The 12,771-nt window shown below is 36.2% G+C and overlaps 1 protein-coding gene across 2 annotated transcripts in view; it reads left to right on the forward strand.

Annotated features, from left to right (window-relative positions):
* Positions 1-12,771, forward strand: part of API5 (apoptosis inhibitor 5) — a 31,146-nt gene that overhangs the window by 13,875 nt on the left and 4,500 nt on the right. For both annotated transcript variants that reach the window (XM_051963814.1, XM_051963815.1), the window contains exons 6-12: positions 708-914; positions 3,674-3,778; positions 6,012-6,101; positions 7,176-7,357; positions 8,838-8,931; positions 10,216-10,272; positions 12,450-12,526. In XM_051963814.1, the coding sequence (XP_051819774.1) occupies positions 708-914; positions 3,674-3,778; positions 6,012-6,101; positions 7,176-7,357; positions 8,838-8,931; positions 10,216-10,272; positions 12,450-12,526 (812 nt within the window). The remainder of the gene's footprint in view (positions 1-707; positions 915-3,673; positions 3,779-6,011; positions 6,102-7,175; positions 7,358-8,837; positions 8,932-10,215; positions 10,273-12,449; positions 12,527-12,771) is intronic.

Below are 12,771 nucleotides of genomic sequence, written 5' to 3' on the forward strand. Positions count from 1 at the left end.
AAAAATGCAGATAGTTCACATTCGTTTCCCAGTGTTCTTTCTTTGGGTGTAGCTGCTTTTGTCCGTCATTTATCAATTGAAACTCAAGTCTCTTTGTCAAAGAAATCCACTTCCATCAAAATATGTCCTCATACAATATCGTTGTCGAAGTTTATAATGATCTCCTGGTTCTGCTCATTTCACTTAGCATCAGTTCATGTAAGTCTCGCCAGTCCTCTACAGCAGTTGATTCTTGATTGATCCTTTTCACATTGAAAAACAGCATCAAGTGATGCTGGCACAGAGACTGCATCTGAAAGCATGTGCCTATATGTATTTGAAGAACATTGTGTGATTATTTAGGTTTTTGGAGGCCACCTCCCAGAATGACTTGATTTTGGCTTTGCTGAATTCCATGGGTTTCCCTAGAATGTGTGAATTTGTGTCTTGTTTGGTATCTATTAGAATATTCCTTTTGTTTTCCATTTCATTGAAGTAGTGTCCCATAAAGAAGAATAATGTTTTCTCCAAGAGAAGCTGTCAAATCAGGTAGAGCAGGGCCCGCTGTGGCCTGATGAGCTTGCTCTGGGAAGCTGGCCGTGGACTGAGATTTACCCACTGGGATCACATGCTCCTACCAAAACGGCTTTTCTGGGTTTTCAGTGACAGGTGATATTGTTAACTAATTTAGCAGCTGTGTGTTAATGTTCTGAATTTATTTTTTAAAGGTCCTTGAAGATGTGACAGGTGAGGAATTTGTTCTCTTCATGAAGATCCTCTCTGGGTTAAAAAGCTTACAGACAGTCAGTGGAAGACAGCAGCTCGTGGAGTTAGTGGCTGAACAAGCCGATTTGGAGCAGACTTTCAACCCAGCTGATCCAGACTGTGTGGACAGACTTTTACAGTGCACAAGGCAGGCGGTCCCACTCTTCTCTGTAAGTCTTTTTGGTAGTTTTTTTCTTAAATAAGTTGTCATACTCACAGATGGACAAAAATGCATGTAGAAGAATTAAACTTCTTCCATTTGGGGCTTGGAATGCAGAAGGAGAACCCAAAGTCAGGCATTCTAGGGAAGTACACTTTTATCTCGTTATCCAGGGAGATTTCCTAAGCTACACAATCACCAATGGCTCTGGGCTTCATGAAAGGCAGAAAGTCCTCGGTCATTAGGAGCTTCATGCCTGGGCTGGATCTTCATTTGTCAGGAAGGTTGAAGGGGAAGTTTATGATATTAAAGGCTGGACCGAAGGCGCTCTGAAAACCCACCTCTCTCCTTTGTGGAAAGCAGGACTGGAAGAGTCCAGTCCAGTAACTCTTCAGCACCCACCATGGGCCTGGCACTGGAGACATAAAGAAGTGATGTTCTCATATAGATAGGAGCTAATCAACGGGGAGAGGGTGCTGGCACTGAGAAATTGGAAGAGGCTCATGATAGTGCGCTTAATGGTTGGATCTGAAAATAGAGGAATTAAGAAAAGGTAAAGCAGTTTTAAAACCTGGAGTTTAATTGTACTTTGAAGGAAACTGGAGATAGTAAAAAATTGAGTGAGGAAAGTACATGCCAGGTATAAAGGACAGCTTTCAGAAGGACACAGATGGAGAAAAGCTCTGGCTGAACTTTAGATGGCAGAAAGACATCGGTCTGCTTATCTGCTCTGCAGATGACACAGACCGAATCAGGAACCAAAAAGATATGGGCAGGCCAGGGTATTGGGCCAAACTTTAGTAAGAGTTAAGTTCAGTGGAATGAAATTAAAAAGTCTTACTCTTGGGTTCAAAAATCAGCTTCGCAGATACAATATTGTAGAGGCAGAACAATTAGTTGAATTACATTGGAAAGGTAAAAAGTATTATTGTAGATAGAGAAAATCCGTGGAATGTGTGGATTGTAGTAAACTCAGTAAATTCTTGATAGTTGCCATTATAATATGGTGGCCAAGAAGTGAATATAGTCTTGTATTGTATTCAGAGATGAAACCCCACTAAGGATAAAGAGGCTCTACTCTGCTCTAGTCAGACCCCATCTAGATTCAGGGTTCGGTTTTGGGTGCCCCATTTCAGAAAGGATGTTAGTGAGCTGACCAGTGTCTCAAGGAAGGCAGTGAAAAGGGTGATTTCTTTTGAGGTGGTGCCCTGAAGATCAAGTGAAAGAAGTTTATATCTTTAGTCTGGAGAAGTATCAAGGGGGATGTATGTGACATTCAAGCATTTGAAAATCTGCCCTGAGGGAGGCGGGGCTTGACTTCGTTATTCCTGACACCAAAGAACGGAATTGGGAATAATTGGGAAGAAGCAGCTTTAGATTTGATTTCATGCAAGGAAAACTTGTTACAATTTAGGTTATCCCAGAACAGGTAGGTGGTGCAGTGGATAGAGTACCAGCTCTGAAGCCAGGAGGACCTTTGTTCAAATCTGGTTTCAGACACTTAACACTTTATATCTGTGTGACCCTGGAGCAAGTCATTTAACTCCAATGGCCTCAGCAAACACAAAACAATTTAGGCTATCCCATAGTGGAATGGGCTGCCTTTGGCAGTCAAACCTAGAGATCCCATATTAGAGAGGAGATTCTTTGGTCTGCTGTAGATTAGACTAGATGGTCTCTACTGTCCTTTCCACGTCTTAAGATTCTGTGATTTTGTGATCTCTCTTGGACAGTTCCTCCTCTTTTCCTGTGCATTTACCTTTTTAGATTTGATTCTTTTGAAATGGAGAGGGGGACTCCTTAAATGACACACATGATCCATTCCAGTTTAAAATCTTATGATCCTGTGGCCTTTGGCCTATTATGGAGTATGAACCGTAGTAAATATAAACCACTTTGACTTTCCTTTCTCTTCTACTTTGTTTTGTAATTCCTATTTCCTAGAGCCAGGACACAGGAAATATTTAATTTTTAAGCCTCTGAAAACAAGATGCAGCATAGGATGATCTCCCCTAAGAACACCAAAAAGTCTGGGCAGATAGAGCTCATCTGAACAAAATACAGCTCTGCTCAAAGTGAAGTGTGAAGTAAAATGACCAATGACCAAATGTTGGATTACCAATAGCAATTTAATGGAGGGCTTAACTTATACAGGATATACCTTTGAAAGCTCAAGCCACCTCTTTATCCCAGACCAAGTCTAGGTCCAGTTCTGTTATTTTTTATCCTCATATATCTCTGTAGACTGTCACCCAAAACTCATCTGAAAGAATGGGAAACATGTTGTGTCTAAATGTGTCTTTCTTCCTCTGCTTCTGACATAGCTCTTATATATACAGGAGATTGTCTCAGAAAGGACGTGTTTGTGGAGATGACCATAAATGAAGGGTTGAGGCCACTAGGTGGCACAGCAGTTAGAGCTCTGGGTCGGGAATTGGGAGCAACCAAGTTCAGATTCAGCCTCAGAAATTTCTTGCCACATGACTTTATTTGGACAAGTACTTTATACTTCAGTCTCCTCAGCTGTAATATGTGAATGATATTAGAATCTGCATTCCAGGGTTGTTGTGAGTATGAGACACATTTATAAAGCACTTAACCCCAACCCATAGTAGGGAGGCAATATATAATTCCTGCTGCTTATTATCATTATATCATCAAACATATATTCTGTTGTATTTCTACTTTTTTCCTAGTGGAATTTGACCATGGTTTAAATCAAAGTTGTGCTGGTAATAAATAACTAAAATTATCTTTCATTTTTTACAGAAAAACGTTCATTCCACAAGGTTCGTGACTTATTTCTGTGAACATGTTCTGCCAAATCTCAGCTCCTTGACTACTCCGGTGGAAGGCCTTGATATACAGTTAGAGGTAAATTAAATTTCTCTGCTTACTAATGAAATACATTATCATTTTATTAGTGGTTCTAAATTTAAAATTATCATTTATAATTATACTTATATAAGAATATAGTTCTTGATGCTTACCAGAATGATATAAATATCCTAATTAATCAGACGATTCCTAAGTCATAAAGCACCATAATTTAGTATATAGAGAACCTTCATACAACATTATCAGGCAGTTAGCATCTACTAGTGAAAAGGCACTGCCTCTGATGTAATTCTGTAATAATGTACAATGCACAATAAATCACTCCAGGTTTTGTTATGATAACCACAATAACCATCTATCATAATAAGTTATTAAGAGAGGTAATAAGACTCAATAGGTAGAGAGCTGATCTCAGAGTCTGGGTTCTAGTCCTACCATTGATACAACACTGGCTGTGGGAGCTGAATGTGTTTACACCTCTCAGTGTACTAAGCAGACTTTTCTTTCTTTTTTAATTTTTAATACACGTTGTTTTATAAGTCATGTTGAGAGAAAAAAATCAGAACAAAAGACAAAAACCATGGGGAAGAGAGAAAGGAAAAAAAGGAGTAAACATAGCATGTATTGATTTACATTCAGTTTCCACAATTCTTTTTCTGGCTACAAATGGTATTGGTATTGTTTTGGATCACTGATCCACTGAAAAGAATCAAGTCTTTAATTGATCATCACATATTCTTGCTGTTATTGTGTATAATGTATTCCTGATTATGCTTGTTACGTTCATTATCAGTTTGTAGATTTTTCCAGGCCTCTCTAAAATCAGCTCGTCAAATTATTTTTCAGTATTTTTATTGGGCACTATCTTTGTTCACAGCTTTTGCATTACTATATCTTAGCTATAAGACAAGAAAATATTTTTCTTTTAAAAATGTGTTACAAGTAATTTTTCAATTACAAGTACTGTTGTACTCTCATAATAGTGTTACAGGTACTGTTTCAGCAATGGGTGGGAAAATTCAGAAAATCTTTTCATCAAACAGGCAACAGGCATTTCTTAATCAACAACTGTGTGTCAGGGACCAAAAAGTTGTCTGCTAACTGATGAATTTGGTGGCTGCTACAACAAATATCTGTCCCATTACAGACTTCTGTAAATTCTCTCATTTACACTTAACTATAAAGACATTAGCTAAAGCAAAGACTTAAATGTACCTCACTTTCATGGACTATCTTTTCAAAATGGTTTTGATTTTCCTTAAATCTTCTCCCTCCTTCTTAAAGAGCTCTCTTTTATCACAATGAATTTCATTTTTTTTTTCCTTAAGAAGGAATGAGGGGGTTTAAAAAAAAAAAAAACTACTATCATCTGGCTATTGTGCCATCTGTATGCTTTTCCAAACTCAATATGTTTAGCAACAACAATTTTTAAAATGACAATGTTAATCTATCTAAAAATATTTATGACCAGTCTAAGACCAGAAATGAAACTATAAAAACAGAAATTTTTAAAAACCTAAAGAATTGGAAGAAGATTCAATAATCATGAATGAATCATGTTACTATTATAAAAATGATGGTATTTAGTCAACAAGCTTTATTGCCTATTATGTTCCAGAAAAAATATTACTGAATTGGTTTACATATTTAATATAATATCAATTTAAATATTATGAGTTTGGGGCTTTTTTGTTTTGTAAAAAACAAGCCAAATTATAATGAAATTTGTATCATTTAACAATGTAATACAGTTTTATGCCCTCTGACTGTAAGCATATTACAAAGTAGTAATCATCTGGGAGAGTTGCCTTATCTGCGAATTTCCTCTACTGATTAAATCATAAGTCCATTCTTCCTCTTGTTTTATATCACCTTTTCTGAATATAAGTTTCCCCTCACCAGAGAGCTATCTCTTGTAACAAAGACTTAAAAGGGTTAGGAGGAGAGAAAAGACTTAGTGACATGAACAAATTGGATGTGTATATCAGGTGAGGGGAAGTCTTCATAGAAAATAAAGAAAATTCAGTTTGGAGAATTTTAGAGAAACCTCTTTCATTGCAGGTAGAATTGCAAACTAATAGTCTTTTTTATAAAGCAATCTGACAAGAAATACCAGAAGTAATACCTTGCCATTTATTTAAATTCAGAGTTGCAAAGCAAGTGTAATTAGTTATGTTGATAATATTGTTTATAATATTTTAAAAATTAGAGAATATGGATTATTACCAAGTATTTAAATTCTTATCTAACAGTGAAATGTTTGTTTTAGGTTTTGAAATTACTTGCAGAAATGAGTTCGTTTTGTGGTGACATGGAGAAATTAGAAACAAATTTAAAGAAACTATTTGATAAATTGTTGGTAAGAATTCTTTTCCCCCCCGCTAGTATATGACTAAAATTGATGTTTTAGTATCAGTTTTCAAACTGAATATTCTTTTAGCTAACTGAATGGAGTTTAAACAAAGGATTTGCCAGTGGCTAATCCTTTATTCCTAAACTGCAATTTTCAATAGTATCAAAAATTTTTTTATCAGTTTTGCTTTCCTTTTAGGATATTAAAACAAGATTTAATTTTTTTTTTATTTTATGTACACATGCACACAATTTTTTTAAATTCCCATGGTATGTATGCCATTGCCATTTTTTTCTATAACTGGTTTACAAGAATGGTATCACATTCTCATTCTTCTTTATCAAATGTATTATCATAATATTTATTGATTGGCTTCAAAAAGTAATTCAGATCCTTCTGGGAATGTAATGTGGTCTTGAAATTGATAGTGTAAGCTCTCAGGACTTTCTTGCCTTATTGTGATAGTACCAGTTTGGGTATCACCGGCACTGCACCAAGTACAATCAGCAGCCAGAAAGGAAATTCTTGATTCACATTCACCTCTTTTTTGATATTTCCATAGAACAATAACCTTATTGTGGAGAACAATAACCTCCCTCTACTGATCCCATCAGGGTTTTCTTAGCTCAGAGCATTCTTCCTATAAATCTCCCATAAAAGATCTGTCCCCTATGCATAAGAGAAATTCTTTGAAATCTTACCTTGTCAGCAGAATAATGTGAAACATTTGTTTAATGTTAGTTGCATACTTGGCCTGAGAGCCACAAAATTGAATAGATCCCTGAGTTATGAATTAAGAAATTTTGTACCTGTGGATAGTCATACTTGAAAAGGACAGACCTTTTAGAGTAGAAAATATCTAAAGCTATTGTGGCCATTGTCAGTCTATAAGGAGATTGGCTGCTGACCTGTTAATTGGAAGAACCTTACTACACAGGATTCTAAATTCTTGATCTTTTTTTTTTCCCCACAAACAGTGCTTATTACACATTTCTCATCTATGTATTTCCTATTAAAAGTATAAGAAGAGCAGACAGTACCATGCTGACAATTTCCATCTTCCTCACTTTTATCTATCAGGAATACATGCCACTCCCTCCAGAAGAAGCAGAAAATGGGGAGAATGCTGGCAATGAAGAGCCTAAGTTACAGTTCAGCTATGTAGAATGTTTGTTGTACAGTTTTCACCAGCTGGGCCGAAAGCTTCCAGATTTCTTGACAGCCAAGCTAAATGCAGAAAAACTGAAAGACTTCAAAATCAGGTGACCTTTAACTAACTGAAAGGATCTACTTCTTAGTCAGGAAGATAATTATGCTTTACTTAATCTCTGAGAAGTGAGCAGATTCCTATTCTTCATGGCAAGACCAGTTAATTGCTATTCTGGTTTTCAGGACAAAAGCTGGGGGAATCACTAAGCATAGTCCAGGAGTCTACCGAGCTATTGTAGGGAGAGTGAGCACCTAAAAGAAGCTGGACAGACCCGACAAAGCAACAGGGCTTCCAGAATAGGGCAGGGCAAAAGGCTTTCAGTTGGAGAGTGGGAGAATGGGGGGTGTGGTCAGGCTAGCTTACCTAGATATCAAGGAAACACTCTTGGAGACAAGTTGGAGAGATGTACCCTAGGCAATAGTATAATTATATTGGTGATCAACAGTGTTTCTGGGAAAAACAGGCAAGTTTGGGTGGATTACAGATTACCCCAACATTAGTGGGAATACGGCAGGCCAAAAATCAAATGCAGTTGGACTTGGCATTAAAGGAAGTCTGAATGTCAGGAACTAGGAGCATATCAGTTTTGCTGTCCTCTTCCCTGGCCTGGTAACCTGTAGGTTATTTGCATTTGTATTAAGAATTGAAAGTTTTAGGAATTTATCAAATAATGCTCTCTAAACCCATAAAGGGCCTGAATTCAAGTGCTGCCCTTGACACTTATTGGCTGTGTAACTAGGCAAAGCACTAAACCTCAAGACCCGAAACAACTCTCTAAAGCCTAAAAGTTGCAGAAAAGGTGTAGACTTGCAACAGTGGAGAGGGAGTTCTCTCTTCCAATGAGATTACAAAACCATTACCTTGTCCCTGATTAAACAAAATGATCTTTGGGATTCCTTCTAACTTTGGAGAATCTTATGATTCTTTTGATTTAGCGTTTCTGCTTCAGCAGAGTTTATTGAAATTTCTTCTTCAAAGGGTAAAAATGATACTGATATTTGTTTCTAAAAGCCAAAGATTAACTGAATGAACAAAAATGAATTCTCACTGCTTCACAGCAGTATGGCCTTCAAACTAAAGTAGAATCCTTTTGAACAGCCAGTATTTGAGGAATCTGCACAGATTTCATCAAGTCATTTTAAACCATTTAAGGCATCATACCACCACTTTACAAAGCTTTTTTTGTATTCTATTTAAGAAGCATCAAACCCTTAACCACAGGTTAATATTATATGCTGTATTGGGTTTTTAATTTGACTCTGTTAATCATTTCCTTTTTGAATTTCAATCTGTTTTGGGTCACACTTCAGGCTTCTGGCCTTCTAGTTTGACATCTTTCATGAATTGGACTACTTTGCCCTTTGTAACAAAGGAAGGAGACACGTTTAGGACCCAGCACTAAACTAAAGTTTTTGGTTGTATCAGTCACACTACTCCAGTGGGTACAAATTATCTGTTCTGATTTCGTTGATTTATAAATTTTGTAAGCTGCCATGAAAGTTCAAGAATTAACAACCACCTTTTTGTATTAGGCTGCAGTACTTTGCCCGAGGTTTACAGGTTTATATCAGACAACTTCGTTTGGCTCTCCAGGGGAAAACAGGTGAAGCCTTAAAAACAGAAGAGGTAAGAACGCTAGGTACCTTCCTATAAAGGAAGCTGCTAGTGTTTATAACCCTGTTTTAAAATACAGCTTAGATCATACCTGAGTACGTATTTATAGTTCTTTATTGAGTTTTTTTCAAATAGACTTTATTTCGTAAATCCTACTATCATTTTGTCTTAGCCCAAGAAATGGTGCTAGAAGATTGTTAGAATCTCATGAAATTAAACATGAGTATGTTTGAACATACTCATACAAACTCATGTTTAAACATAACATTCTTATGTTCAGAATGGCATAGAAGAAGGTAATTAGTAGTCATTCATGCCATATCTGCCAGATAGTCTCTTTGATACTTCTAATGAGCAGGATATTTTGTTGAAATACTAGGTTGGCTGATAATTTTGTTATATAACTATTAATGCTAACATTAATTACATTATTATTCTGATCTTGTTCAACATGAATATTAGTTTGGAAGAATAATAATAGTAAGGTATATAAATGCTGTAATAGTGTTTTTTTGTGATTGTTTTGAAAATAAACGTTCATATTTAAATTTCTCTCAAAATTGATAATCGCATGTTAAGTTGCTTATATAAAATAATATATGTTATTCTCCTTCATAATCCTTTTTCAGTAGATGGGGAGAATTTCAAATAAATTGAATAAGTAGTATTAAGAATGGGCCTACTAAAAAAGTCCTTATGCTGCTACCTGTTCTAGGACTACTCCCCATCCAAAGTTAGTCGCATTGTCATCTCCTTTCTTTAAAGACCACTTCATTAAAGGGACTGGTTGGGTTCTTTTTTTGTTGTTTGTTTGCCACGCAGATAGTAGGTACTTATCGTTTACATTTTATGTCAAAGAGATTGTGGTTATAGCCACTTGTGTTCTGCACTCTTATTCTACACAGTACTACTTCATTGCCACAGACATTAAAGCAAAAGACTTTTGGGGGGAAGAGGTTATGTTTTTTCATAATAAACACTTATTTCTGCCAATTCTTAAGAGCCTATGACCTTGTTCTACTTAATTTAGATCTAAATTGTACATCACGCTTTATTGATCAAGTTAGTCAAGTTAACAAGAAGAATCCTAATCTGATGCTGCATGAAAGTTCAGTGGGGCAGAACTGACTTCAGTGAGTGCCAAGGAATATAAGTAATCCTCTACAGATTTAAACCAGAGAACCCTCATTATAACAATCGTTAAGAAAGATGGATGTGATTATTACTATTTTTTTCTTAACTAAATATATAAAGGCATCTGTTAGAATTGTTATTTACATTGTTTTCCCTTTACAGAACAAAATTAAAGTTGTTGCTTTGAAAATAACGAACAACATCAATGTTTTAATCAAGGTAATTTTTCTCCCTTTTCTTTCTGTTGAATGTTAAGGTAAAGAGTGTCTGTTGTCCAAATTTTTGTTGATACTTGCCAAAGTTAGTTGTCATTTTGAATAATGGGGGAAAAACCCAGTTGCATAAAAACCTTATGTACATGGTCTACAATATACAAAGCACTTTCTTCACAGAAACCATCACTTAAATGATGTAAAAATAATATTCTTATTTTATGGAGCCTCATTCTATGTGAGACCAAAGGCTTGTGTCATTTATGGGGAATAACCTGCCTTTCTGGGACAGGAAATCACAGTAATCAAATTTTTTAAATCAGTTATTTAGAGTGTGATTATTCCCATTTTACAGATAAGACAAAGGAGATTCAGTTTTGGTTTAAAGGCTTGACCTTGGTCAAGTAGGAAATGGAAGGCCTCAAACCTGAATTTTCCTTTTCTGAAACCTGTCATCATATTTTACTGCCAGTCTTGCTAACCGGCGAGTACAGGATATCTGTCTTGTATTCACCCATTTTCTTCCCACAGAAACACAACACTAGTCAGCTTTTCCTTCATTCCCTTACATTGGAATAGGCCTTGATTAGTAGCTGTTGACCAGCTTTGTTATTCTGAACCACAATGAACTTTTCTTTTTTGATCATTTTTTCCAGAATGGGTAAAAAGACTTCAGTTACCCACCAAGCGGGGCTTTGTCTTTTACAGGGAAGGGCTCTCCTCTCCAGGAAGCCCTCAATGCTCATATTTCTACTTCAGTGGAAGAAAACCCTGTATGAGCATACACCACAATATGAGAAAATGAGAATTTATTTTTAAGTGAATTACTAGTTAGTGTATGCCAGTTATATTTTATCATATGACTGGTGTGATACCCATAGCATCTAATATGCTAATACTAGCAAGAAAATGACTCGTCTTGGTTTTAGATGTACACACGCACCCAAAAAAAGATTTTAGCATCTAATCTTTAATTCAGCAAAAATTATGATATAAAATTTGTACCAATCTGGGGACCTCATGTGCCTTTTAGCAGTAAATTTTGTTAAATGACATATTAAAAACAACATTGAACATCAGTGAGAGGCAGTATGACCTCATATACCATCATCCACCTTGGACATATAGGGAGGGACCCATTGGTGTACCCCAGGCACTTGCTTCCTGGAGAGATGATGAAATCCTCTCTTTTTGGATGTGTTGGAAGACAGAATTGATGTGTTGGTAGGTTTTTCTACTCTATTTTGGTGTGTTCTTTTTTTCAATCTTTCTTACAATGAAGGGCCCTGAATGAGGGGGAGAATCGATAAGTAAACATCTGCAGTGCCTACTACGTGTCAGGCACTGTGTTAAGTGTTAAGGATGTAAACAGGCAAAGGCAGTCTCCGCCATCGAGAGCCTCATAATCTGTTGGAGATGGGGATATTCAGAAAAGTAAGAGACGGGGAAGAAAAAGCCTTTAGTATAATTAACTTTAGTGCCTCGGAGTATCATCCTTGGAAGAGCCAGGCAGGATTCTCATGTTCTCAGTTTTATCTCTGCTTGTGCCTGTCAAGAGCTGTCAAGTTTACGAGAGTAGCATATGTGTGTGAAGGTCTGGGGCTGCTCATGGCTCTGAAGCCCAAGGGACAGGTTAGAAACCATTGCTTGTGCTTTTTAGTCATGAGTCCCATGTGATTGTGAGACACAATTTAGAGAAAACCATCCAGTTTCTGAAAGGCCATAAGATGGTCTGGCTTGGATGCAGGAAGATATAGGTTCAAAATCCTCCCTCAAATATTTTTTCCCTCTGACCATGGGAAAGTCCTCTGAACTTATTTCCATCTCTGTAATATGAGAAGCTTGTGAGGACCTTCTAGCTTGCTGGCTTAACATGACTTTTCTCTTGAATGCTTTGGTTTTGAGTCTGTATTTCAGTTTGCTCAGCTCAACAGATTTAAATATTCTCATGTAGAATTCTCCCTTTTTAAAGAGATAATGAATCCTTAAAAGATCGATTCTCCTTAACTCTCTCAGAAGCCTCTTATAAACTTAAACTCTGAGCACTTGTCAGTTAATGTTGTTGCTATTTAAGAAAGAAACATGGGGAAATGCTGATTTCTGAATTCTCTGTGTTCCTTGGAAGGTTTTGATTTTGGAAGTTGACTTTCTGAAAGAAATTGTTCATCCATTTTATCTTTTCAGGATCTCTTTCACATTCCTCCTTCTTACAAGAGCACAGTGACATTGTCTTGGAAACCTGTTCAGAAAGCTGAGATGGGGTAAGGAAATTCTTCGGGATGAAGTTGTTAAAACTCCTTCTAAACTTGTTACTAGGATACTTAAATATTCTTAGAAGTAAGTTTAAAATACCTAATTAAATTGTAGTATTTATAATAAAAATTTCTGTAAAATGAATTCCTAATATTTACTATTCAGAATTGCATTTCTTTGACTTTTAAAGAAGTTTTCCTGACTGGTCTGTTACATTATGAAATAATTTAACTCATTTTATAGATCAATATAT

The sequence above is a fragment of the Antechinus flavipes genome, chromosome 6 (genome assembly GCF_016432865.1).
Source record: "Antechinus flavipes isolate AdamAnt ecotype Samford, QLD, Australia chromosome 6, AdamAnt_v2, whole genome shotgun sequence".
NCBI classification, from domain to species: Eukaryota; Metazoa; Chordata; class Mammalia; order Dasyuromorphia; family Dasyuridae; genus Antechinus; species Antechinus flavipes.